Here is a 27,918-nt window from a genome sequence, read left to right as displayed (position 1 = left end):
GACAGTGCATGACGCCCTCTTAATGGTTCCTCCTTTACGGAAGTATTCTAAAATCTTCTCGCAATCCTTATAGTTCAGTATTTTCCCTATTATTGGCCGGGGAGGAGCCCCCGGTTGTGGCCTCCTCATGAGGGCTCTATGCGCTCGCTCCACAGCAAAACCTTGCGAGAGATTTTCGGCCCCTATTTCCTGCAAGAGTAAATTCTCGACGTAGTCAGTGGGGTCTCGGCCTTCCTCTCCCTCTGGAAGGCCGACCACGCGAATGTTGTTCCTCCTCGCTCTTCCTTCTGCCTCCTCTGCCCGATTCTCCAGGTTAGCTACCTGTTGCTTTAGCACGTGAACCTCTTTCGCATTGCTGCTACTAGTGTCCGTGTTGATTTTCACCGCACTTTCCAAGCTACTCGTCCTCTCAGCCAACGCTCTAACATCCTGTCTCAGCAAGGCGACATCGATGCCCACTGCATCTATCTTGGCCTCCAGGGAAGTGCGCAAGTCCGCCATCGCCAACCCCCATGAGTCTTTTAGTTCCGTGATAGCCGCCAAAATTTGGTGGTTTTCGATCGTTGTAGAGCTCTCCATTGGTGCTGACGCGCCCCTTGGTGCTGCGGTCCCCGGAGACAACTGCGTCTTGGCAAATGCTTCCATTGTGGACTGTCTACCCTTACTCTTGGTTGCAGTCCCTCTTCCCGTCATCTTGCCTGCGGTAGCTTGGTCTCTGACGTGTCGGCTCCGCACTACTAGATCAATGCAGACCCAGGTCCCAGAGAGCTGCCCAGGAGAGCTTCCGTACAGGCATGCGTTCACCGGGCTATTCCTGGAATGGGTTGTGCTCTCCCACGTATTGGTTCATTGGATTGACCGCAGGGATAAGTTCTCCTCGCGTCGCAGGCATCCAACTTTAGGGCCCTCCGCCCAATGTGCACCGTTAGGTATGTCTTGCACAATCTTCCTCGCACCCTACCCTGTGCAGTGCTTCGCTGTGATGCTGGTTGCACTTAGGCTCTGTTTTAACACGCTTCAATATACCATTTGGCAGCGCCTACCAGCACAACAGTACCATGCACCATGCTCCCATGACCCCACATATGTATCCTCGCTGGCTCACCTTCCCAGTAGTGTCGTGGCTGGGCTCATCGCATCATGGGACGGGCTAGGCGTTAGTTCGCTTGCATGGTGGCTTTTTGCGGGGCAACCTGTGTTGTAGCGCCCATTTAGGCAGTCCAGCATTCCACCCGTACTTCGCCGATGGTGCCCTTCTCACTTCTCCATGCCCTTTCAGCGCATCTTCCAGTGGCAGCCTCCTAGTGCCTCAAGGTTTGCCATCTCCTTTGTGAGGGGCTGCTTTCTTTGCGACACCCACCCAGTATTCCTTTCTTTATCGTGCTGCGCCCTGATCCACGTTCTGGGCGCACTGCGTGGTGCACCTTGACCTGCTGGGGGGTTAGCGCAGTAGTGCAACTCGGCACCTCGTAGTCTTTTGCGACACCCACCCAGTATTCCTTTCTTTATCGTGCTGCACCCTGATCCACGTTCTGGGCGCGCTGTGTGGTGCACCTTGACCTGCAGGGGGGTTGGCGCTGTAGTGCAACTGGGCACCTCGTAGCAAAGCTGCATCTGCCGCTTCTTCGTTTTACCGGCAGGTCATAATGGTTGGCAGTGTCGGTATCCTTGTTCCCTTAGGTTCGTTTGGCTGGAGTTCCCTTTGTTTCTTATGGGGCACGTCTCCTGTGTATCACTGCCACACTTCCATTATGCGTGCGCCCGCTATGATCCCTCGTCTTTCACAGCCGCTCTTCGTTTCGGCTGCAGAGGTGGCCACCGGCTGCGCCCGGTACCGCCGAATATATCCCAATTCACGGGCGTTCCATGCCCTCACTGCGGGTCCCCAGGCACCGCGGCACGTCGTGCTCGCTCATCCTCCAGGGGAGTCCGCTTTGCAGTCTCAGACTCCTCCGGGGCAGCCCCCCGCCGCCACGTTCTCGCGGGTGTTCCGGTGCGAGCAGGCTTACTCTGTTGGGCTTCCCAGTGCCCTGTTGGGTGTGTGCTTCACGGTGCCTGGCTATTATCCGCACCTCCCTGGGAAGCGCCGGCTCCTCTGACCACTTCAGCCCGAGCGACGGGCACGGTCTTCACTCCCGTGGGTTCCTTTGTCCGCGTCTCGCCGCCATTTTGATATCAGCTCCGCAGCGCTCACCAGCAGCATCAAAGTTCCGTAACTTTTGATGTATCAGTCCAAGCAGCACAGAGCAACGTTCTTTGGAGTCCACATGTATTCATAACGGTGCGATCATAATTTCTTGTCGGAATTTTCGGTTCACATGCGTGCGCTTGTACGGATCAATGTTCGGATCCAGGAGCTCACAGGAAAAGCCGCCTAGTCCATGGCTGCCAAGCCACGCCCCCATCCGTTTTCTCCTTGTTTATCTCCAGATTGTTTTCAGATATCTAAGAGGCCAGGTTATCCAGTTGTCTTTGGAGGCCGATTTCTGCCTGGTCGAGGAGGATAATGTCATCAGCATGAAGAATTCGAGCCAAGGCTGTTTGGCCAATTTTTGGCGGAAAAGATCTTATTTGATTTGCACTCTCTTTGTAATTGCCTAGGAAGGAGATAAACAGGGCTGGAGCAAGGGGACATCCTTGCTTAACTCCTCGGAATGTTGTTATTTCTTCGGAGAGAAGGCTTTTCTGGGTCAATTTAACTCTCATTGAGGTTCCGGTGTGAAGGGCTTTGACAGGGTCCAGTATTGTGTTTGGGCAGTTCCAGGTGGCCAATTTTGACCATAGCATCTCCCTGTCAATTTGGTCGAATGCCTAGGTGAGGTCGATAAAAGTGAGGAAAACCTTTCCTGATCCTTCCATGAGTTTGTTCTTTAAAATACTAAGGATCATGATATTCACTGTAGTTCCACAGTTCTTCATGAAGCCCGCTTGGAAAGGGTCGTTGCATTGAGCAGATTTTGCCCATGTTTGAAAGCTCCTTTGTAGGAACGAACCATAGATCTTTCCGATCGTGTCTAGCAAAGCAACTGGGCGGTAGTTTATAGGGACCGCCCTGTCTCCTTTCTTGTATAAAGGGGCAACCACTGAGGTAGTCCAAGAGCCTGGAATTGTTCTAGACAGGGTACAGTTTTTGAAAACTTGACTGATAAATGAGGCCCATTCTATCGGATGGTTTTTCAAATCGATGTTGGTAATTCCATCGGGTCCGGGTGCTCTTGAGGGTTTTAGCCTTTTTATGGCTGTCACAATGTTGTCAATATCAGAGAAGTCTTCCCAGGTGGTAACTTCGGAGGGTTCTTCCGTAATGTCTGAATTCTGCTTGGGGAGCTTGAAAGTGGTAGAAAAATGAGATTTCCAGACGTCCTCCGCGACACAGTTAGTTGGTAGGAGGGTCGAGGGATTGTCATTCTTTCTTATCAATTGCCAAAAAGCTCCAGAGTTTTTGTCCGCCAGTTTCCTTAACATTTCTTCAGCGTCTTGTTCATATAGAGTAAATCTGTGGAATCTTCGCCATGACTTGTATCTTTTTTGTTCTTCCAAGAAGATTTTCTCAGCATTATTTGTTTTTAAGTTAATCGCTTGCCTCTTCAGTTTCCTCAGTTTTCGGCTTTTAATGACCAACTCCCTGTTGCACTTGTGAATCGGGTGTGTAGTGACCCTTGCTTTTTTCTGTATATTTGAATAATAAGGGAGTAGGAGAGACTGGTAGTCTGATGAAGGCGTTAAGGCTCCTGACTCCCTGTACTGCTGTCTAGTATAGTTTCTTGTAAGTTCTCTGATCCTTTCAGTCGTGAGTCTGAGACGATTTCCTTGGGCTGTGGGTTCCGTAGCCTCAGACGAGTACTCCCTTGGGCTAAACCCCGAGAGCCGACTGATTTTCAGGATATTATGGTCACTGGCGGTGGTCCGTAGGACTTCGAATGATGTGATCCGAGTAAGCCGACCCTCTGATGTAAAGATGTAGTCAATGGTCCCCTTTTGAGTGCCTCTTTCCCAGGTCGGAATGTAGCATACTGGGGGAAGGGTCTCCTCGATGTTGTGAAGATTTCTGGTAATCATAAGAGATTGCCATTTCTGCCCTCGAGACTCTGCCTGGATTTTTGGTCGTGAGTGGTTGGTGTTCTGGCAATTTTTCGGGCATTTAGCGTTTAAGTCGCCACTTATTATGATTAGTGGCTCTTCCTGAGCTGCCAAAATTCCATCAGTCTCTGTTTCGATGATTTTAAGGAATTTTGCATCTGTGATAGACTGCAGATTCCAGTACGTTGTAATTATGGCCAGCCAATTGATCTCCTTTTTTTTGGTCGTTTGTACAGAGGGTCTTGCCCATTCCACCAACACCGCGAGGTGGTTTTGGGTTGCAGCTAGGCGTTTCTTAATTGTCAGACAGCTCCGAGCCGGACTGCTACCAGGAGACCGGAGGACGGGCGACCCAGTCGACCTTTGCTGGCTGGTGAGACCATTACTGAGAAACCATCAATTCATGGTTTGTCGATAAACCATGTTTCTTGTAGCGTTATGATGTCGTATTCCGCAAGGTTGACTTCGCCTGGACTTGTTAGGTGACTAAATCCTCTTGTGTTCCCAGAAATCATTTTAAGGACGGAGCTTTCTTGCATCTTCATGCTTTGAGCGGCTGCTGAAGGTGGTAGTTGAGTCTTTTCTCTCTTTAGCAGGCTCCTTGGTGTTAATTGCTATTTTTTCATCGAGTGCATTGGAGCTTTAGGCAACCACGCTAGCAGTTGTTTGATAGGAGCGAATGTTGACGAGATCTTCGGGGGTGGAAGAGGGGACCTCTCACTCAGCGCTTCATTTGACTTGCCGTTCACGTTTTTAATTGTTGTTTTAGGTGTCCCGTGTGGTACTGGGCTTAGGTTTCTCCTTTGTCTTACCCTGCTCGTGGGATTTTGGTTGCCTTTCCTGTTCGAACGTTTGGCCTCTGCACCAAGGTCATGGAAAGTGGCCGTCCGATGGCTCGCTGGTTTAGGGTGATCATGTGGGCTCCTCTGGGTTTCCGCTATGGATGGTTTTGGCTTGGGGTCCATATTCGTCGAGTGTTCAATTTCTTTATCTGTTGAACTTGTCCACTCTGTGATGGTGTATCCACATTTGAGTAGGTCGGATTCGCCTTCTCTGGAACTCTGCTTCACAGCGTGTATTTTAACATGAAAAAGGCCTTTGCCTTATGTCCTTTGTGGTATGGCTCGACTAGCGTTAAGTCAACCGTCGTCAGATGCTTAAAGTCTTTGGAGTGCTTCAGAATTTTCAGGACTGTGCCCCTGTTCAGGGTTATCGCTTTGGAGTTTTGCGGGATCTGTTCTAGTTTAAAGATGATAGAAGGAGACAGGTTGTGCTGAGGCCTGTGGAGACGGGAGGTGTATTTTTGTCTGTATGGACTTCTTTGCTTTTTCGGACTGGATCCTCTTCGGGGACTGTCCGCGCTTCTTCTGTTTCTTGGCTTTTGGTTCTCACGGGACCTTATGTCCGTTTCTTTTTGACTTTTTTTTGAGGTAATGAAAGGTTTTTCAGCTTTAGCGGACCTCTTGGATATCTGGAGTTGTTTGCTTGGGTCTCTTCCGTGCGAGGACCACTCATTCGCCTACGTTTTTTAGAGACTGGAGAGACAATCTTGTTACGTTTTGTAGACGTGGTTTGCTTGCCAAAGTGCCAATTTTGGGGGTCAACGGCACTCGTAGGCGATGTATGGAGGGTTAAGTTCATGAGATTTTCATCTCTCATGAAATCATCTGCTGTGATTGGTGACTTTCTTGAAGGGGCCAGGATGAAACTTTTCTCTGGTGGAGACCTCTTCGACGTAGGCCTCGAGGATTCACTTTCCTTATGATCTTTCACTTTTGGCCTGACCGAGGGGCCTGCTTGTTGAGTCTGTCGTTTTATTTCTTTTTGGTCGGGTTGATCTGAGGCTTTGTCGGCCTGTAGAGAGGATTTTACTTTCTCTGCCCGCTTTGCAGGCGTCTGTGCACCAGACTGGATATCCGCAGGTTTCGAATTTTCTGACAACTTCGTTAATGGCCCTTTTGATTGTGAGAAGGGCTTGGAGGACCCCTGTTTACTAGTTCCAATTGAGAATAAATTGGATAGGTCAGGGTGACCAGGGTGAGACTGGTTCTTTTTTTGTTTGCTTTGATGGTCAGGACAATTGCCAGGAAGGGACCTTATGTCTGCCGCTAGTGGTTTAGGTACCAACAGTTGCTCGGTTGTAGTGGTGATTTCCGTTTCAGAGCCTTCGTCTGTTGAGTCCTTGATAACAATGGTTCTCTGGAATGGAAGCTCCGGTGTTGGCCCAGGTCTCGTAGGGGCCAGCAGAATTTTATTAAACAGTTCAGTGTCCTGTTTTTCTTTAGCAGTGATATATCCTTCCAGAAAAATCAGTTTAGTGTGAGTCATTGCCAGTAAAGTTGTTTGGTCCTTAAGTGAGTCGCTTATTGCCTTGTATAGTTTGCCGAATGGGGTAGTGGCAATTGTTGTTGCAGACATTAAGGTCGCTAGGTCTAGTCATTTTGGAGGCGAGTCTTTCTGTGTTTCATCATGTAGCTGCTCGCCAGATTTGCTTTTTCTTCTTGGTGTGGTCGGAGGCAGAGTCGGAAGTGGAGGGAGCAGTGGTGCACTTTTTGTTGGACTTGAGTCCTTAGAAATTGGTCATAAGACTGGTTGATGTACCGGGTGCCCTGGGGGCAAGCTTGTGTGGTTGACCACTGGATCTGCCTGAATTGGGGAGGGAAGGAAGTCCTCGGACGAAAATTGAGGTCGCCGCACTCTCTCCGATGGTGTTGTGTTGGGCGAGAGAGAGCGCGGAAACACTGGTTCTGTAGGGGTTGGTGTTGGCGAGGAGTTGAGTGCTGGGTGAGTGGAATTGACTTGCGCCCGGTCTTGACTCTGAGCTACACAGATGGAATTAGTTGGGGATGGTAAGTTTGCAGCTGTTGGAGGAAGAATAGAACGGGGAGGCCTCTGATTTTTGATACTTGCACTGGGGTCGCTGAAAGGGCCCTTTACTTTGTTTTGGTCCTTTGTTGCTACTAAGGCGGGTAGACTTTGTATTGGACCTATTGGGTGTTCTATGGTAACTTCCAATATCTCTGCGTACATGAGTTCTTTTAGAACATCGTATTTTCTTTTTCCTTGGCTCACGAAGTATTCCTTCAAGGAATTACATATACTTGTTTTGCACAGGACCTTCAAAGCAGATGTTTTTTTTTTGTTGTAAAGTTTGCTGAGTGGTTTTTTGTTTTGTTATTTTTTGACGTTGGTATGTGGGACACTTTTGGTCCAGTTCTTAATTTGTTTTTCTTTTTTGGGGAGGGGTCGCTGACAACGAGGTAGAAGATTCTATTACTTCTCCCAGTTCTTCTATGGAGTCGTCTGCTTGATCACTGGTTCCCGAGGGGGAGGCCCGCATCGCTCTTCCCTCTGGCGTTGTCAGCCTGACTCCTTCTGGGAGCCACTTAGCCGCACCTCCACTCGGAGGCGGGGCCGCGCCTTCTGGGGCATGGATAACGCCTCCACCAGCCTTTTCTCGGATGATGTGCCGAGGGGGGGAGACCCCCGTCCCCTCTCCGCGCCGCCCAGCACCACTAGCGCGGAGGCGGCATCTGTGCCCGGGACTCAGAGCGGGACTTCAGAGGCCTCGAACAGCGTGCCACGAACACCCGTCGTCGGCGCCGGAGCAACGGTGAGGTTGAATGAAGGTGGTTGGGAGGGCTGCACCTCATATCTTGGAGCAAGCCCGGCGGCACAACTCGGACCGGCTGGTGAATCCCTCGCAGACCGCCCTTCGGCAGGCTGCACTGGGGGCGAGCCGGGAGTTTGTACCACCTGAACGTGCTCGGACTGTATTAAAACGTCCGGTCCTGTGTCCATTGCTACTCCCGATGCTACTCCCTGTACAGTTTCCAGTACAGCTGGAGTATGTAGTTTGCTAGAGTCTGCCAAGTCAGCCAGGGCCGATGAAATCTGGAGAAGGGGGGGCAAGCGACCCGCACGAGCGGCAGATGCGGCTGATGTTGGCGCAATTACAGCGTTTCTTGTTCCCTTTAATTCTTTGGCCAGTGGTTCTTTAGACCATGTCAATGGAGGGCCGCCACGCGAACCTGGGGTCGACCGGGCCGAGGGGCCCCGGTTTGACTCTGGTCTGTTGTAGGATAAGCTGGCACTCTGCATCCAGCGCCCATCTTCTTCCGTACCACCCGAAGGGTTTTCAGATTCCATATAGTGGTGGTCTGCCAGTCCTGTCCATGGACTGCAGCAACTCAACTCAGCTGCCAACTCCGCGGCCACTCCGCACATAGTATGGGGTTTTATGGGTCCTCCCACAAACAGGAACACACTGCAACTGAAGAGAGACTCAGGTCTCTGTAGAGAAGGAGAGAGTAGACTGCCACAGACTGCAGCAACTCAACTCAGCTGCCAACTCAGCTGCCAACTCCGCGGCCGCTCCGCCGATAGTATGGGGTTTTATGGGTCCTCCCACAAACAGGAACACACTGCAACTGAAGAGAGACTCAGGTCTCTGTAGAGAAGGAGAGAGTAGACTGCCACAGACTGCAGCAACTCAACTCAGCTGCCAACTCAGCGGCCGCTCCGCGGATAGTATGGGGTTTTAGGGGATCTCCCACAAACAGGAACACACTGCAACTGTAGAGAGACTCAGGTCTCTGTAGAGAAGGAGAGAGTAGACTGCCACAGACTGCAGCAACTCAACTCAGCTGCCAACTCCGCGGCCGCTCTGCTGATAGTATGGGGTTTTATGGGTCCTCTCACAAACAGGAACACACTGCAACTGAAGAGAGACTCAGGTCTCTGTAGAGAAGGAGAGAGTAGGCTACCACAGACTGCAGCAACTCAACTCAGCTGCCAACTCCGCGGCCGCTCCGCGGATAGTATGGGGTTTTATGGGTCCTCCCACAAACAGGAACACACTGCAACTGAAGAGAGATTCAGGTCTCTGTAGAGAAGGAGAGAGTAGACTGCCACAGACTGCAGCAACTCAACTCAGCTGCCAACTCCGCGATTAAGTATTATCTTTATAATACTCTTTAGTATTATCTGGGATGGAATTCTAGACATCTAAATTCTGTTGTTTCCACAAGCCCAGGGACACTAAAGAAACACTAGCTGAGATTCTCATGGGCTCATCAGCCGGTAGGTGTAAGTTTCCACTTGCCATAGGTACTTCTTCCTCTGGGGAGAAGGCTTAGGAGAAAGTGTTTACCCTTACATCTGGGATCCCCTTTCAAATGGTCAGTTGACCCACAAACATAACATTTCCCAAATGTCTTACTGAATGGGGGGTTGTTCTGACCTCCATCTGGTTTGGGTCCAGATGGTGCACTAGCCTGATTCGGTTTCCCTTGTGGTTTACCCTTATATTGTTGTTTGTGGCCCTCTTTTGGATTGGAGGTATTAGAATTCTCCTTGTTATCTTTCGTTGGCTGCTTTCCCTCATCCTTCTTCTGAGTTGCCCCAGAATCCTTGTGAGTAGCCCTGTTGGCAACCAACAAGCCAGCAGCCTCAGCTAACTTCATTGGATCTATCTCCTTAGAATAAGCCAAGTGCTGTCTGAGCGCAGGAGAGCAGGCATCATAAATTGACTACAACATAACAAGATTTCTCATACCTTCATAAGTGTTTACTCTGTAACCCTTAACCCAACCATCTACGTTTTTCAAACATTTACATACCCAGGTAGTCCAAGGGGTACCATCATGCTTTTTGAGGGTCCTAAACCTCTTAAGGTACTGGGAAGGGGTCTTCCCAAATCTAGCAATTAAAGCTAACGTCACACACTCATAATCCATCCCATCCACCTCCCCCAACTCCATCACAACATCATATACAACCGTGGGTAGCCTAGAGAAGAGCCAGGGAAGCAACTGATTCCCTGTAAGACCTTGAATCCCATGGTTATATTCAAACATTGCCAACCAATCCAAAATATCAAGCTTAACCTCACAGATACCCACAATTTCTTTAGGCATACAGGCTCTCTTAGGACTGGAAGACCTAGAAGACTCTGGGAGAGAAGCATTTTCAAGAGATAACCTTTTTATTTCTAGTTCATGATTCAACTTCATTTCTCTGAGCTTAGGTTCTTGATGTTTTTGTTCAGTTTGAGCATTTAAACGTTTGAATTCCAGTTCAAGCCTCATCTTTCTTAGAGCAATGAATTCAGGAATGAGTGTAGGACCTGGTGGGGTCCCAGTGGACAAAGGTTGAGGTTGCTGTGCAGGTAGAGGGGCTGTGAGGCCTACATTATGAGACACATCTTATTCCTATAACTCATCAATAACAGACACATTATCATCCTCATTATTGTCCACATTTGCTGAGGGGTCAGGTATTTCAGATCCACCCTCCAGACTTTGTTCCTCTAACATTCTTTCAATCAATTCAGACTTTTTGCCTTTAATAGAGAGATTCCTTTCTTTACACATATTTTTTAGATAATCCACAGTGTAAGTAAGGAGGGTCTCCTGACTATAGCTTTCCATATCAGACATGATTAATATTGCTTTTTAGTGATGTTTAGCCCTATGGTTAGTTGATCGAAAGTAGCAGCAGCACTCTAAGTGTAATCACTATGATTACACGGTGATCCTCACCGCTGTACACCGGTGTTAGGCATAATTATGTGCAGTACCCTTTGGGAACACCACACACAATTAAACCTACAAGTGACAGTACAAATTCACCTTTGGTACAAGCCTGTACTACACAGTAAAGTGGTAGTGGTGGCTGAGCAGCCAGACTTATCTCAAGAGCAAGTGAGCAGTATCAATAGTTACACAAAGGGCAGCAATTACTATGATTCAAATAAACACTGACTCAATGTTTCTGAGTAAAAGAATATACATTTATTTACACATCAGTTGTAAAACATTTCACTAAAGCAAAGCAGTTGGAAAATCATGTTACTAATACACCACTCCCAATAGATTCTGGACAAGTTAAACTCAAAATGAATTATGAGAAAAATGGCACTCCAGTAATTTAAAAAGGGAGGGAAAGACAAAGTTAGGTAAAAATTGAGCAGCACCAACAGGTACATAAGCAGGGCAATATAGAAGGAGGAACTACAGTGATGGAATCAAATCAAAAAGGCTTAGGGCCAAAGTCAATAGGATAAAAGTATTTTGCTCAAGATCACACAGTTCAGGGTAGTTCGCGGTTAAGTCTTTGCCAAGAGTTCCGGACGAAGTTGGTCGGCAGAAAAGTTAGTTTAAAGAGAGGAGAAGGACAAGCCCTCAGATTGGTGAAAGGTTTCACACACCTTCACCGCTGCTGAATGAAACAAACAACCGGATTTGCGCATTACCTTTAAATGGAGAAAAATCTGTAGCTGAGGCAGACGTTCCTGGCAGGTCCTGCAGGCTCACGGTTCTTGAAGCGACAGTCACACTGACATGAAGTAGGAAGACTGGAGGGTCCTGCACTGCCCAGGGAAGAAACCAGTAGCAGAGCAAAGCAACGAATAAAAGGTGCGCTCCTTAAAACCCAAGCATGGTCCGACTTTCCTGGCTATCCGGTTCACTGTAGCTCTGTACAGCAAATTCGCCCAGAGGAGGGAGTCCTGGCTTGCAGTTTGGGTGAACTGGTTGGTTCCACCAGCTCAGGGGAAGAAGATTCCTAGTAGATCTTCCCTGTCATTGGAGTATGAAGATTCAGACCTGCAACAGGGCTTCACCTGGTAGTTCATTCGTTGTAGGGGTCCTCCTCTGTCAGCTCCTCGTCGGTTCTTTCGTTCCAGTGGCGACTCTGCCTTTCCAATCCCAGAGACCTGTTTTTTATGCAGTTTTCCCCCATTCACACAGCCTGGCTGTCAATGACACAGCAGGATGGCTGTCCCGCAGGGACAGTCACCTAGCCAATCAAACAGGTGTGCGACTTGAGTTACCAAGGGAACCCATGGCAGAGGTCCTAAAACCACTCCCTCACATTCTGCCTACCCAGACTTTCAGGCTCCTAAGGAGGGCTTCTGCAGAGAAGCCCACGAAAAGACAGTGAACAAAGGAACCAAACCTGGTTTGGCGCACAGAGTAAAACACGAGAAAGACATTTTCAAAAAGAAATGGTGAATAAACCCAGCCGGAACCATATAAAAACATATATGGTCCAGCGAGCTTAAGTTTGAGGCTACCAAGATAGCCTAAAACAATACCAAGGTTATTTAAGATAAGCGCGGTCGGAAAAATAGGGTAGTTACCACTGCCACCAGCCAAGTCTTAATGAAAAGGGAGCGAAACAATGCTCCAAGAGAAACAGAGCAAAAGGGATAAGTATTAACCATTTCCAGTACTCTATGTAAGATAGTTTGCACTGGGTCTGTGGATTTTAAAGAGACTAATAAAGTCAATGGCAACTTTACACTTTCTGGGAGACAGTAGTCAGTTCCAGAAAATGGAGTCTGAGTTGGGAAGTCTAAAAGAAAACCCTGTATCACTGCACTGAAGGTGCTGTGTAACACACAGTAAACAGATGATGCCTATGGAGTAGGTGAGGCTCCACAGTCTATGAACACAAGAATGTTAAAACACACAAAGCAAAACACATGTAAGAGTGGGAAAAAAGGTTCACACTCTTACCAGGTGAAAAAAATGAATCCTAGAAATCCAACAAAGCTGCTGAGGAACTCAGTAGGTAAGGGAAATTAGCCATTCTGGAGAATTCTCCCTAATAGTAGCTCAGGAGTTCAAACGTGGCACTCAAGTGATGCAGGTCGGAATGTGATCATAGTAGGTTTGAATTCAAACTGGTTCATGACGGGTATATCTGCTGATTGGGATCGATGAATAACACCCCAGCAGTTTGTGTTAAGGTCCGGTATGGATTTGAAGCAGTGACCTTGATATTCCAGTATGCGGTTTGGCGAGGAGGTGGTTTGAGGTCAAATGGGATTACATTTTTTGGTAATAGCTTGGAGGAAGTCATCAAGTGACGTCCCAGTGGTTCAAGTCGAGAGTCGGAAGGGAGCAGTTAATTCGAGCTGAGCAGGTGACAGGCTCGGAAAGGTATGAGTCAGTGTCAAGGTGATTCAATCGGTGCAAGCACGTTGGGTCGAAGTGTTGGAGGACAGCAGCTGTATAGTTCCACATTATGAACAGTTGTCGAGCCGGGTTGAGGAAGAAGTACAGTGCTGAAGAAGTGCAGATCGTGAGGGCCAGCAATGTCAGTATAACTGTCCAAATGACAGCGAGAATGCTGGTGACAGGATGCGCAGATAGGTTTGAGGCAGCGTTCAAACATCGCTGTTCAAAGGAGTGCCCCAGGGCATGGTGGACTAGTGATGAAGATTAGCAACAAAGGTGCTGGTGGTTGAAAGGCAGTTTCAAGGCTGCCTGTGCAAAGAAGGTCTTCTGGTTTGTGGCAAGATAATAAAATGCTGAGCACACGTGGTGCGGCAGTGAATTAGTTTGAACACACAGCAAAGCGGTTTGAGATGGTTGAAAGCAGCTCTGCAGGGTCCGGTAAGTTCTAAGACATTGAATCAGGTTTGAATCACAGTTCAAAGTAGTTTGACTGGAGAACCCAGGATTCCTGGCTGGCTTGGTCCTCTGGTTGCTGTGAGTCCAATCCAGGGGTTCAAGAATATGTTTTAGTCATTGTTCTCAATCTCCCAAGCACTAGGGAAGCAGGTCCACAACTGCAGGTTTCCTACAACACGGTGAGGCCTTGGGTACATTTGTGGCTGGCAGAGAGGCAGGTCATCCCCAATGGTCCCTGGGGAAGGTTAGGGGATAGAGCTCGCCTCTGCCTTGGACACTCAGTCTTCACCTCACTGGTGGAGGACTTTGGAGAGATCAACTCTACCCACAGAGTTCCAGCAAAATCTTCTTGAAGGGGTGGGGTCCAAAAGATGATTCAAAGAAGTGGTGCGAGACACCTTCTTTTAAAGGTGAAAGTCCACAGGTGATTGGACTAGCGCTTTACTTTAATAATTTCTACTGTGTGCTAAATGACCCGGAGGCTTATGGGTGCAACACAGGCAACAAAAAAAGGACAACAAAGAATGGATCACAATAAAATAATGATCAGCTGGTCCACAGTTAGAAGTTAGCAAAATGGAAAGGTGATGGCTGGAAGGTTTTGAATAAATCATAACCATGGGCACAGCTCTGGGCAACCCTCCAGACCATCATTTTTCAGCCTGCCAAGCCATTACAGAAGGGAAAAAACCATATGCAAATCAGGCTTAGTCCTACCCCAAAAGGGGCAGTCCTGCCCGAACTGCTAGGTCACATCCCTTCTGCACAAGACCACAAGCATAGCCAAACATGGTTCAGCCTTGTTGGGCGTCAGCAGTGAGGAGTAGCTTGGGTCTCTACACCCGGCAGACTCGGGACCCATGTCTGGGCATACCCGTCCCACTCGGGGTGACTTTAGCAAAACGGAAAGGTGATGGCTTGAAGGTTTTGAATAAATCATAACCACAGGCACAGCTCTGGGCAACCCTCCAGACCATAATTCTTCAGCCAGCCAAGCCATTACAGACGGGAAAATACAATATGCAAATCATGCTTAGTCCTACCCCAAAAGGGTAGCTACTCCTAGCAGTTCTGCTGGACTACCACAAGCCTGATTTGCATATGGTCTTTCCCCTTTTGTAATGGCTTGGCAGGTGAAGAACGATGGTCTGGAGGGTTGCCCAGAACAATGCCAGAGGTTAAGATTTATTCTAAACCTTCCAGCCATCACCTCTTTTGTTTTGCTATTATCACCCCGAGTGGGACGGTTAGTCCCAGACGTGGGTTCCGTGCCTGCTGGGCCTAGAGACCCAAGCTACTCCTCACTGATGACGCCCAACAAGGCTGAAACATGTCTGGGGATGCTTGTGGTCTCGTGCAGAAGGGATGTGACCTAGCAGTTCGGGCTGGACTACCCCTTTGGGGGTGGGACCAAGCCTGATTTGCATATGGTCTTTCCCCTTTTGTAATGGCTTGGCAGGCAAAGAATGATGGTCTGGAGCGTTGCCCAGAGCAATGCCAGTGGTTAAGATTCATTCTAAACCTTCCAGCCATCACCTCTTTTGTGTTGCTATTGCCACCCCGAGTGGGACAGGTATGCCCAGACGTGGGTTCCGTGCCTGCTGGGCCAAGAGACCTAAGCTACTCCTCACTGATGACGCCCAACAAGGCTGAAACATGCCTGGGGATGCTTGTGGTCTCGTGGAGAAGGGATGTTACATAGCAGTTCGGGCTGGACTACCCCTTTGGGGGTGGGACCAAGCCTAATTTGCATATGGTCATTCCCCTTTTGTAATGGCTTGGCAGGCGAAGAACGATGGTCTGAAGGGTTGCCCAGAGCAATGCCAGAGGTTAAGATTTATTCTAAACCTTCCAGCCATCACCTCTTTTGTTCTGCCACAGTAGGAAGTCCCAGTGAGTCCTATCTAAATAACAGTTTCTTCCTAAATAGTCCTGTAGAGTGCTCCTCTCTCAAATCAGGAGGAATATCGTCCCAGGCTTTAAGGGCGGCAACAAAAAAGGCACCCTTACTGACCTGTGTGAGAGAACATCTGGGCTCCTTCAACTGATTGGTATTATTAGATCTGAGAGTTCTGGTGTTTGATTTGTTCATTCATACTTCCTAAAGATAACATGGACTCCCACCAAACAGATATTTGTGAGTAATTACCAGCAGGTGAACATCAATCCTAGCCTCAATTGGAAGCCAGTGTAATTCCTGTCTTACCTTAGTAACATGATCTTTCCGTCTGAGGCCAACTATGACCCTGGCAGCACTATTCTGTATAACCTGAAGTCTGGCACATTATGCCTTATGGATTCACGTTAAGAAACTTCTACAGTAGTCTATTTTGGATCCTGTAAGTGCTCTCGCTACTGTTTCATAGTTAGCCTTAGAAATGTAAGGGCATATTTGTGCTAGCAGCTTAATATAATATGCTGAGGCAGAAACCAACATATTCACTTGGGTATTCATGGTCATATGTTGATCTAAATGAACCCCCAAAGTTTTAACTCTCTTTTTTGTCACCAACTCGCATCCAGCCACCTCAAAGGTCCTGTAATCTGCTCCTAGCTTAGTGATTTTATTTGGAGTTCTTACGACCATCAGTTCAGTTATTTCTGTAATCAGAGCAAGGCCATTCTCAACCATCCATACCTGAATTAAACATTAAACCTCATTCACCCTTTTGACATCATCCTCATAGAAGTCAGATAACGGAATGACACACTGGGTGTAATTGGCATAGTTTGTAAAACGGATAGCTTTCTCCTCCAATAAGTTACAAAGGGAAACTGTACGAATATCATAGAGCGAGAGGCAAGCTCCTTGGGGCACTTCAAATTGCATCAATGCTGGTGCAGCATAGGCTGTTGTTTCGCTGCAAACCCCACACATTCTGTTAGTGAGAAAGGAACAGATCCACTCAGCGGCCCTATCTGAAAAAACAGCAACTTCTTTCAACCTGCTGATAAGTAGTGGATGGTCCACCAGGTCGAAAGCTGCAGATAAATCCAGTAACATGAGTAAAGCTGTTTGTCCTGTGTCCACAATATGTAAAAGTCCACAGGTGAATGGACTAAAGCTAGCATGCTTTAGAGTCCAATTGTTGCTCTAGAAATATGTGGACTTTTCCCTTCTGACATCACACCCAAAGTGTGCTATTTGTATTTGTATTTGTTTTATTTATAAAGCACAGCCAGGCCCAGGGGCATACGGGCGCGTAGGTTTAGATCTGGTTACATAAAACTGGGTTACAGTTACATTAGTATGCAGGAGGCAAAGGTTTCAAGGTTACGGTTACAGATAAATACAGACATTGGTGTTACAGGTACACACATACAAGTTGTCATTTTCATGTGGTAGGCAATGGAGGGTGCAAATAATAATATAGCATATAATATAATATATTATTTACATACATACATTAGGCAGGCAACACAATTATGATCTAGGAAGTTGGGCTGCCATTGTGTCAAGGTCATGATGCCAGCGCTTAGTGTTACGTTTGAATAGGTTGAATGAGGGTTCTGACCTGAGGAGAGCGGGGAGTGTGTTCCATAGCTTTGAGGCTTGTGCAGGGAAGCTAGCTCCTCCCGAGTTATGGAGTTTAAATCTCGGTATGGGCATGGTGTTAGCTTGAGCTGCTCTAAGAGGTCTTAATGATGTGTGTGGGGTAAGTTGGTTGGTGAGGTAGGATGGTGCAAGGTTGGCCCTGGCTTTGTGTGTAAGGGCAAGAGTTTTGAGGGATATTCTGGGCTCTACTGGGAGCCAATGGAGATTGCGTCTGGTCTCAGAGATGTGCGACTTCTTAGGGATGTTGAGGGCTGCCCTGATGCCATTATTTTGAATTACTTGTAGATTGTTAATATTTTTGTGGCTAGTGCCTAAATAGAGGGCATTACAATAGTCAACTTTGGACAAAACTAACGTTCTAGCAAGTGTAATGCAGTTAAGTGTGTAGATGAACGGCCTACATGTGGTGATAAGTTTACAGGTGTAGGCGGCTGATGATGCTACTGCATTCGTTTGTTTAGAGAAGGATAAGGTGGCATCCAGGTAGATACCAAGGGGTTTAGTGTTGTTTGAGACGGGAATAGTGTTACCATCTATAGTGAAAGATTTAAAAGCAGTATTTCGTTTTTTTAGTTTGGCATGAGTACCAAGGATAAGCAGCTCCGTTATTTCGTCATTGAGACATAGGGCCTCATTACACGGTAGGCAGTAAACCATGGCGCCATTAGCGCCGTGGTTCATGCCGGTAATTTACCGGTACCGCCTTGGAGGAAAGGGGAATTACCGCCCTATTCCAAGGTTAGGAAGGCGGTAATTCCTCCTTCCTCCATTGCCCTTCCCCATTCCCATTTTTGCCCCATAGGACATAATGGGAATGGGGAAGGTGCCAATTACGGTACCGCAAATTGCGGTACTGTAATTAGCACCCCGGCCCCTTTGCGGGTTTGTTTTTTAAGGCCTGCTAAAAGCAGGCGTTAATGTACCAACCCAAAAAGGGACCTCGTAGTAAGGCGGTAAGGGTTTACCGGTACCTGTAAAATACCGGTACCGGTAAACCCTTACCGCCTACCGTGTAATGAGGCCCAAAGTCAGTGATGAGCCATCCATGCTTGTATTACTGCGTATATTTCATTAAGGGTTATGCTGTCTGTCGCATAGTCACCAGATATGGGAATGAGTATCTGAGTGTTGTCCGCATAATTAGTATACGTGACACCCATATAGTCAAGGATATCGAAGAGGGGCTTCGTAAATACATTATAGAGTGTTGGAGACACACAGGAGCCTTGCGGGACCCCACAAGGTACCGGTGAAGGTTCAGCAGAATCAGTGGGAGAGAAGACCCTCATAGTTCTGTTTGCCAAGAAGGAGCTGATCCAAGCAGTGGCTGCGTCAGAGAAGTGTGCTGCAGATTTCAGATGGCGGAAGAGCGTTTGGTGGTTGACCAAATCAAAAGCTGCTGACAGATCAAGCAGTAAGAGGAGTGCAAGTTTACCATTGTCTTTTAAGATTTGGATCTGAGTAGTGAGGTCTATTAAGGCAGTTTACGTGCCATGTCTGGGTCGGAAGCAGGATTGCCTTAGTCCCAAAAGATTGTTCGATTCTAGATAAGCCTGTATTTGCAGGTAGGCTGCTCTATCTAGTATTTTTAGTTAAAAGGGTACAGTTGTTATCGGTCTATAGTTAGACGGGTTGGCAGGGTCAAGAGTTGGTTTTCTAAGTAGTGGAATGACCCAGGCGTCTTTTAAATTATCAGGCACTACTCCGGTTTTGAAGGAGGCATTGATAAGGTTAGTAATGAACAGTGCCAGGTCATGTGCTGCTGCTTTGATGATCGGGGCAGGGCAGGCGTCGCCTTGGCAGTTTGACGGTTTGAGTTTCCTAATGATGTTTTCTACTTCCCAAACTGAAAGGGGTGAGAAGCTGAATGGCTTACAAGTTGACTCAAAGGTGGGTGACTTGTTGGGGAGTTGTTTGTAATCAGGGTCAGAGAGTAACAAGCATTTATTTGCATTGATTTTCGATTGTAATCGAGCTATTTTATCTAATAGTGCCTTCTGGATGTTGCTGCACCATAGTGCATCTGTGACACATTTGTCAATAGGGGCAATAGGGGATTCTAATTCTTTTAGGATCTTGAACAGTTCTTTTGTGTTAGATTCTGCTTGCGTAATCCTTTTGTTGTAGGTGTCTTTTTTAGCGAGTAAAATGGCTTCTTTGTAGCTAGAGGATGCTAGGGTTAGCTCATTCTTGTTGGTATTTGTAGGGCATTTTTTCCAGTGTGCTTCTGCGGTTCTTTTAGTTTTGCGTAATTCTCTTAGATACGGTGTGAACCATGTATTAAAGTGGCGTTGTGATTTAGATTTCCGCAATTTTAGTGGTGCAATGGTATTCAGCGCTTTAAGAATGGCCTGATTATAAATGTCCACTAAGACTGTAGGGTCAGAGGTGGCAGCGTTGTTGAGAAGGGGGAGTAATAGTGGAAGGAGTTTATCCGGTGTGATGTCTTTCTTGTTTCTCGTGCGGGTGGCAGGAGCGATGATAGGAGCCGGGTGAGGTGTATTGGCTTTGATGGAAAAGGTTATTTTATGATGATCCGACCAGATACAAGGATCATTAGATATGAGATCAATAGAGCAGTAATATTAGTGAGCCAGTCCAATGTTCTTCCTTTGATATGTGTAGGCTCGTGAATAATGTGGGTGTGACCTAAGTATGATAGGGTGTTGGCTAGATCATGGGCGTTAGTATTCTTAGGGTCGTTAAAACTAAGATTAAAGTCCCTGAGTAGGATAGTTTGTGAGTTAGGTTTAGTGTCCGTGGATATAAGGGATACAATATCCTCTATGAATGTGGAAATAGGTCCTGGTAGTCGGTAGATGAGGTGCACTGTTGCTGTATGGTTAGGTGATAATGGAAGTTTGATGGACAAGGATTCAGCAGAGGGGATTTGGGCGTCCTGAATGACTCTAATGTCAAAGGTGTTTCTGGAGATGAGGGCGAGTCTGCCTCCCTTCGCCTGATTGGTGTTTCTATCACGTCTGATGATAGCATAGTCATTAGGTATAGCAAGGGCCAGAGATGGACCAGAGGCTGCATTTAGCCAGGTTTCCGTGACCGCGAGGAGATTGAGCTTTTCATGACTTATGAAATCAGCGATGTCCAGAGCATGGGCAGGGAGGGACCTAGCATTCACCAAGGCTGCTTTGATGAATGTGTCTTTTGCAGGTTTTTTTGTGGAGGTAGGGGTAGGTAATGCAAGGAGATGGGGTATGGATTGCTATTTGAATCAGTGGCCAGATTAGCTAGGTTGTTATCTCTATGCAAGTGTTTGTTGCTCTTGTGTGCATGTGGTTGGGGGTTTTTAGTACCCAATCAGGCTCCTAATCTCGAATTTCTAGTTAAAATGCTAGGGTGATGAGAGCAAGGTGAGGTAGGAGCGAGATTGTTTGTGATGTTTTTGCAAGATAAGGATGAGCTATTATATAGCTTCAAGTATGGGCGCTGTTTTAGTGGGGTAGTTCTGGAATTAAGTCTAAGGTTTCTATTAGGAATAGTACAAGGTTGATTAGGGGATGGACTGGTAGCAAAGTGGCGTATCCAGAGTGCCGGATCATCCAGGTATGGGTTTGCAGGGGCCATAGTACTAAATCACAGGGTGTGGGTAGTAGCTACCTTAAGTGTGCTGGTATATGTGTATTGATTAGTATGTAGGAGGGGCTGACAAGTCCAATATCTAGTGTAAGTGTACAATAGGTGGAGGAGAGTAGTTAGGCACCAATACATAGTGGAGGTAAGCGATGCCGGTGGGCAGTGATTAGGAACTCAGTGTATGTGGTACTATTGGAACATGAAGATAAAATGCAGTGTCTACAGCTATGTTCACTGAAGTTCGTCTAGGTTGCCGCAGCGAATAAAGCCACAGCTTTAGTGCCCCAGTTAATCAATTTGGCTAGGTTGTAATAAGGTGATACCAAGTAGTTCAGAATAGAAGCACTTAGCCAGGAGTTACATGAAGGCAGCAGCTAGAGGAAGTACAGGGGACAAGAAGGAGAAAGAGAGAGAGAGAGGTGGGGAGAAACAAGATGGTTGAACCTTCCCCCAACTGTACAGAGCTCTGACTGTATTCACTGACCCTGCCCCTTCCCTCCTTAATAGGATCAGAGGCCCCATTGGTATAGAGCACCCTGGTGTGAAGCAACTCCTTTTGAATGGATGTGCTCCTTTGATTCCTAGGCCCAGAGCAACTTCATGATGTGTGGCTGTCTCTGGAGGAGGGGGTTATTGACCTTCACAAAGAGATCAAAGAAGAGGCATGGCCATTCAGGTTTGCGTCCTGTCACTTGGCACGACCAGCATGTCTGGTCAGAACATGCATTACCTTTCACAGCTGAGCTGGCTCACAGTAGCTGACCTGTGTGATATCAAAGTTGATGTAACTGCAATGGGGAAGAAGGATAAATCAGGGGCAACGTGTTTGTCTTGGAAGCAAGACAATGCAGCTCAACACAGGTTGGAATCCTGATCCCGTGCTTAGAAACCACTCACTGGTATTAAGCGTGTTATAAAAGAATAATTATAATAATAATAATAATGATCATGAGCAGGGATAGGCACCATGCCCTATGTCAGGCACAGCTTATATTTAGAGTTTATCCTGCCACCAGTATGGGCTACACATAATCATGATATTTTGGAACAGGTGTGCGTGCATGTCTTAAATCTCACCATTGTGCTGCAGTGATTTTGGCTATCACTTCAGCTGTCACGAGGGAAGGCACCTGTGACCTGAACCTGCTCTGAGACACTGTAGGGAACATGCTGTGATCAGGCTAATGATGCAGCAGTGCACAAGTGCACACTATGCTTTTGACATGGAGTGCATTGTGAGGGTGCAGAAGTAAGGCTCAGCCTCAATGGTGGCATGTTTTTGGGTAGAAACATTTATTGAATGAAAAAGGGTCGGAAAATGCCTCTCTGTCCCTAAAACTAAGAGGGGTTTCCCTTCCTCTAAGAAAACTAAGGAAATTGTAAGAATGTCCAAATTATAAAGTCTGTCATTGTTGTGTCGCAAAAAACCTACTTTTGTCCTTAATACTAATAACCTAAACCAACTATGCAAGGATGATCTCTTCCCAAAGTAAAGTGTTCTGCGTAGATCCAAGCAACAGAAACGTTCCCAGTCTCTTGGGTAATCGCAAGTGGCAGAAGTAAAGAAATGTTCAAACCTGTAGGACTACAAGGTAAGGGTCGTAGTCCTTTCCCCTAGTATCCTTCTTATAGTGTTTCTCTCCCTTTGGGGCCTCTCAGGCCTGTACTTGTTTATACAAATGTCAATAGGCAGTACTCACGAATATGCTCCTTATGCTTCTCCTGTTTATCCCAACAACTTGGCACACTCCTTTTGTTTGCACAATGTATTCTTCACTTATTTTGGGTGCAGGTCCCAGACTCACAGTATTCCAATTGGCTTGGTGTCTTCCTTGCCAAGCAAGTGTCCTCTCATGGACTGTCCCTCTTCTGGGTGCGAGTCCCAGACTTGCAATATAACTGCATAGTTCACTCTCCTGATAAGCAGTTGCCTTTTCATGAACTTCTTATTTGGGGGCGGGTGCCAGACTTGCAATATTCAAAGTGTCTTGGTATACTCTCCTGCCAAGCCTTCATCCTCTCAAAGATTGTCCCTCTTAGGTTGCAAGTCCAAGACTTGTAACATTCACAGTAGCTTGGTTTACTCTCCTGCCAGGCAACAGTCCCAACGTGGACTAGCTCTTTTTGAGTGTGTGTCCCAGACTCAAAATATTCCATTTCGCTTTGTTACAGGTTCTCATAAGGGTGTGGGTCTCAGACTCGCAATATTCGGTTTGGTTTTTGTTTCTGTTTCTCATATGGGTGCGTGTCCCAGACTCGCAATTCATTACCAGGGTCCCAGACCCTCCTGATACGACTTCTGCCTTCTCCTCCTTGCTCCCCTGGACCTCCAGCACCACTCGGGTAACCTGTGTACCTGTTTGCTTCTCTCTGGTAGGTACTGGGGTTTACTGAGCAGTTGCTGCATCTCTTGAGGCTCTGGTAGCATTTGGGGCTTTGTCATGGTCTGTAGTGGCTCTCCTGACGTCTGCTTCTCCCTGGTGGTGCGTCCCCTCTCATGGGCACTTTCTTGGTGCTCTGGATGCCTGGAGGTTTCACACAGCAACAAGCCGAGCAGTCCTTGCTTCTTGGACCCTGTCTGGCTTCTCGTCCTCCGCTCTTGTCTTCCCTCCTGCTGCCTTACATCCCTTTCGCTGCTGCATGGCTCACCGGATTCCTCCTTGGAGGATAGCTCTCTTGTTGCATCTCAGCAGTGGGAAGTTTAAAATCCTACGTTGAAAAGTGGAGTTGCTCTGGGCTAATCACATTCATTGAGAAGCTAGAGAACTCACTCTGCTTCTCCAGAGTGATCCTTGGACTCCTGCTCATCTTCTTCTTCTCAGTACATGCCATAGAGTCAGATGTAACATACTTTGCATCGTATAATGTTTCAGTCTCATGAAGTAGATTACATTCCCCAATGCTTGTGATAGAGGCATATGCCGTATACCTTGCATTCTCTGGGGTTTTAACGTTATCAAGTGTAGTAGGTGGACTAACCTGACAATAGTAGACACGGGCCCTATCCACAAGAGGGGAAGGCGGATTTAACAAGCAGCAGGAAGGTTTTAGGTATACTAACAAAGGGGAATACCACGCTGTCTGAGGATGGTCGTCCCCAATACGATAAGGGGGTTCCTCCCCGATGCGATCCTCCCCCGGTGCACCACCCCCAGGGGGACTATTGTACTGTGGACGCACCACCCTGGCCCCATGGGAGAAGGGACAACACCCACAGGTTCATCCCGGGATTCAAGGGAATTTGATCAGCAGATTACCCTTTCAGAGATGGAATTACCTGCATCCTTTTACTAAATTAATATAAACAAGGCCAGGGTTTCTACATCCTTGCCAAATGGCAATCCGTCACACCACTCGTCTAGCCATTTATGCACACACTCCCTCTAACTGAAGGTAGAGAGAAATCTTGTTAAATAAACAACTCCCAGTGAGGTCATTCCTCCACAACCAATCTTCTCCCTTATAGCACACATTTTCATACTCACCACTTTGCTGATCAGACTGTCCCGGTTGTGCAGAAGCCCCCAGTTGGCGATACCAATAGCGATGATGTCGCTGTCCATCTGGCTGCTGGTCATGCTGAAATCTCTGACAGCTTCGCCAACATGTTTTGTCACGCCGGAGTGAGTGCCGCCTGTTATGATCCAGGCTCCTTTAGAGACCAGATCAAGAGATGGAAGTCTTTGATTGATTGTTATTCCATTAACACATTATATCCGCTTTCCTAATAGATATATTTGCTCATTCAGAACAGTTCAATTCATGACTGTCTAACCAGAGAAACAGAGTGCCTGTAATTATCGATTGGGTACATTTCCCACAAACAATGTTGCACAGTAGAGATCCTAAATGCTTTGAGATGTCTGTATGTTCTAGTAACCTTGAGTCCTAACAATATGCTAGATTGGTTTAAGCAATGAGCTTACGTGTAACTTTGGATGGGCAGCGCACAAGGCTGGAAATCTACATCTGCTGAGCAGCACTCAAGTACCCAATGCCTTTATACGGTGCAGCATGTACGACTTGTTTGTTCTGTATGGATATCCCTTGAAAGTCTAAAGACCATCTTCTCTTTCACTGCAGTAAATTGACTCTAGCAGTTCCAGAAGGCCTCCAGGATGCTCCACGGCAGACTTAATGTTTCCGAGGCTATGTCCAAGGAAGACTGTGGACATAGAGTTCTGAAAAAATGTGCCCAATTTTGAGACAGATCTTTGACTTTCACACCAGTGCTGAGGAAGTCTGGCATGGACAAATCCAAGACCAAAAGTCACAAGGTTGTTGTTGAAAATCAGAAAGGTTTTTGTTTCCCAACTGGACATGTCCTCTAGCATCAACTAGATTTTCTAGAGAGACCACGAACCTACAATTAGAAATGTGAATTTACATGAAAAGCAAACATTGGTAAAAGAATTAGAACAACTTTTGTGGACCAATTCCAGCTTTCTGGAAACATTGTTCACCATAATTGCATTGTAATCATACATTATATGTGTCCACACAGTAGATTCACATGTCTGAGCCCCACCTGCTACAGTATGCATTTCTCTGTTAAGCGCGTGGCTACTACATGGAGCAACCTCTGCCTGTCCATTGATTTCTCATACAAGCGTTGATAAGAGAACTCGCTCGCACAATTTGAAATCTCATACGAGAACACATCTTGTTTAAAACCCTGGCCATCACACATACATTTCTCTCCAATGTGGCCCCCATCTACCTGTCTGAAAAGTTCAATAAAGCCCATTCGACAAGACCCACCCGGTCCTCTATCTCTCAACAGCTGGTCACACCTAGATTTAGACGATGCAGAGCTAGAGGCTTGAGCTTCCCCGTCATCGCAAGCTTGTTTTGGAACTCACTACCTCTGACATTGAGATCAAAAAGTCTTGTTGGACCTTACGCAGGCAGCTTAAGACACTGCTCTTCTCTCAAAGCATGACCCTTGACTGAGCCAACCCACCTGACATTACTACTCTGTGCTTGACACAATCCTGATCCTCGCAACCAGTGCCTTGATGCCCTTGGGTTTAGTGTGCTTCTACAAAGGTATGAATAAAGAAATACATTAATATGAATAGGGAGAATAAAGGGCCATTTCACTGCCTATTTTGCTTGATGTGAAAGATGCTTTCTTTTTATAACCGCTGCCCCCAGGAAATTGCAGAGTGTAGGGGGCCTCTTGAGATTTTCTATAGCACAGTCCACGAGCAAAGGCTCAGAGGAATCTCCTGGTTTATGGCTGTACAACATGAAGGAGAGGCAGAACTGCAACGCTTTGCACACAAGGCTAAACAGACATGTTACAGTTTTCCGAAGATGCAGATTTTGAAGAATAGGTTTTGTGCTACACTTCCCACTGCGTGCTATAAATACAAAATACAGGCAAATTGGGTCAACGTCTTTGAACAAAGGCAAACCAAACTGTAGGAATGTAAATAATCTGATACATAGCCATAACATGTTTTAAATTGTATGGTGCATTTGGTGTGTCACAATGTTAGACTATACATGCGTGGTGTCTGTGTGTGAGGGGTGGGGGGTGGGAGGCTGATGGGCTATCTGTCTCTCCTATGCAAGCTCTCCATAAAGCTACCCAGGACTTCAGGTAGCCAAATGGCTGCCCAAAGCCCTATGCTCCGGTTATAGAACCTTGCAACAGATAACTACAAGTCACTAGTTCAAGCCTTGGTGTGACAAAACGCCCACTGCAGGAGTACCGACATGAGCATTGGTTTCTGAACTCAAACTCAGGCCCACACAACTACTAAAGCAGCAGTGATCTCAGTCAAAACGTTGAAACAGGCACAACAGGAATAGTAGGCCTCCTTTGCCTTTTTAGTGTAACATGGACCGAGGGTACACTATACTTCTTGTTGTTACGGCTGGAACGCTTCAATGTGATATAGTGACGTTCCATATTCATGGTTTGAAAATCACAGCTTGTTCATAATTGTTGGCGCACTAGGGGTATATATTGGAAGCATTAGGTTCCCTCATTATTAAGAGGGCAGTTTTTGAATATTGCCATAGCCTGGAAGAAGGCAGTTGGGTCGAAACACGTGTCGGCTAAACTCATCCTGGCATTTTGTTTTCGAAGCACATTAAATTCATTGCTTTTTCGCAATGTGGCTGTGTAACTCTTTGTATGTACATGGTGTGAGCCAGGAAGTAAGCATCCTAAATAGGAAAAGTACTGTTGTTCCCAAACAAAAGAAAAGTATCATAGTTCTATAAATGTAGGACTTTAATTACGCTAAAAGGACAAACCATTAAAAACACTAGCAAGCCACCCCTGTAAGGAAATACACAGATGTTTAGTAAAAAGGAGACCTCAGATTAGTGAAGAACGTGGTATGCAGGCAAATAGTCTTTCTAGCAAGTTCAATTTCAAGAATCTGCCTCATAAGATATAAAGTGGGGCCTGAAATGTTGCTAGGACCCGCAGAACATGGACGGGGGAGATGAACCACTGTTTTATACCTTCAATCTTCTTTCATGGGCTCGTTGGGTCGAGCTGGCTTCTAGGTGCTTTACGGTGAGTCAAGTCAGGCTTGAGTCGGTCAAGTTGGTTCAACGGGCCACAGCAACACAGTGCAATAAACAAACTGTGAAAACTCTACACTTAAAGAATCTTGGGGCATGTCTCAAAGTGCCGATCAACGCAGTTCAAAGGGTCAAGAGTGGCTTGATGATTGAATGCAGTGATTCAACTTCATCAGCAAGCAGGCTTGACTGGGGTCAACATAGAATCAGGGGTCAGTAGCGGAATGGCTCAAAATTTGAAGGAGCGCAGATAAATGGGAGTGATGTTGAATCAGGGTCTCGGAAATGCTCAAGCTCTTCAAAAGTATCTCTCGTGGGTCCTAGCAGTGGCTCGAAGGGTCCCCAAGGCTTTCAGAAGTTCAAAGATGCAGGGAGAGCTAGAGGCAGGTTCCATTTCATCATGTGGTGCTTTAAGGCCTTGTCCAGGGTCTCTGGGGAAAGGATAAGGCCTTTTTATGCCCTTCCCGTTCAGGAAGAATGTCAGTTGTAACTTGCAGTTTTGCTCCTTTAGCAGGCACAGTCCTGGGTACCAGTGTCCAAATAGCAGGCATCCCTTTTCCAAAACCGAGTCACTTGAAATGTTCCCTGGAAGTGGGTAATGAGACAGCCTTTTTCCTTCCTTGGACATCCTTATCTGCACTCCAGTGGCTGGGAACTTTGGGCGGTCTTTACCCTAACAAGATTCCAGTAAAACCCTCTTCAATTGGGTTCTTTCAAGATTGG

General features: G+C 46.8%; 1 protein-coding gene across 1 annotated transcript in view; it reads right to left on the bottom strand.

The window, feature by feature from the left end:
• The window catches only part of LOC138528198 (transient receptor potential cation channel subfamily M member 2-like), a 602,757-nt gene that overhangs the window by 433,678 nt on the left and 141,161 nt on the right, over positions 1–27,918 (bottom strand). Inside the window, exon 5 of the mRNA XM_069639650.1 lies at positions 24,135–24,301. Within this exon, the coding sequence (XP_069495751.1) occupies positions 24,135–24,301 (167 nt within the window). The remainder of the gene's footprint in view (positions 1–24,134; positions 24,302–27,918) is intronic.

The sequence above is a fragment of the Ambystoma mexicanum genome, chromosome 7q (genome assembly GCF_040938575.1).
Source record: "Ambystoma mexicanum isolate Mex_15411 chromosome 7q, UKY_AmexF1_1, whole genome shotgun sequence".
NCBI lineage: Eukaryota > Metazoa > Chordata > Amphibia > Caudata > Ambystomatidae > Ambystoma > Ambystoma mexicanum.
Note: the sequence above shows the minus strand (reverse complement) of the source record. Positions and strands in the feature narration are given on the sequence as shown.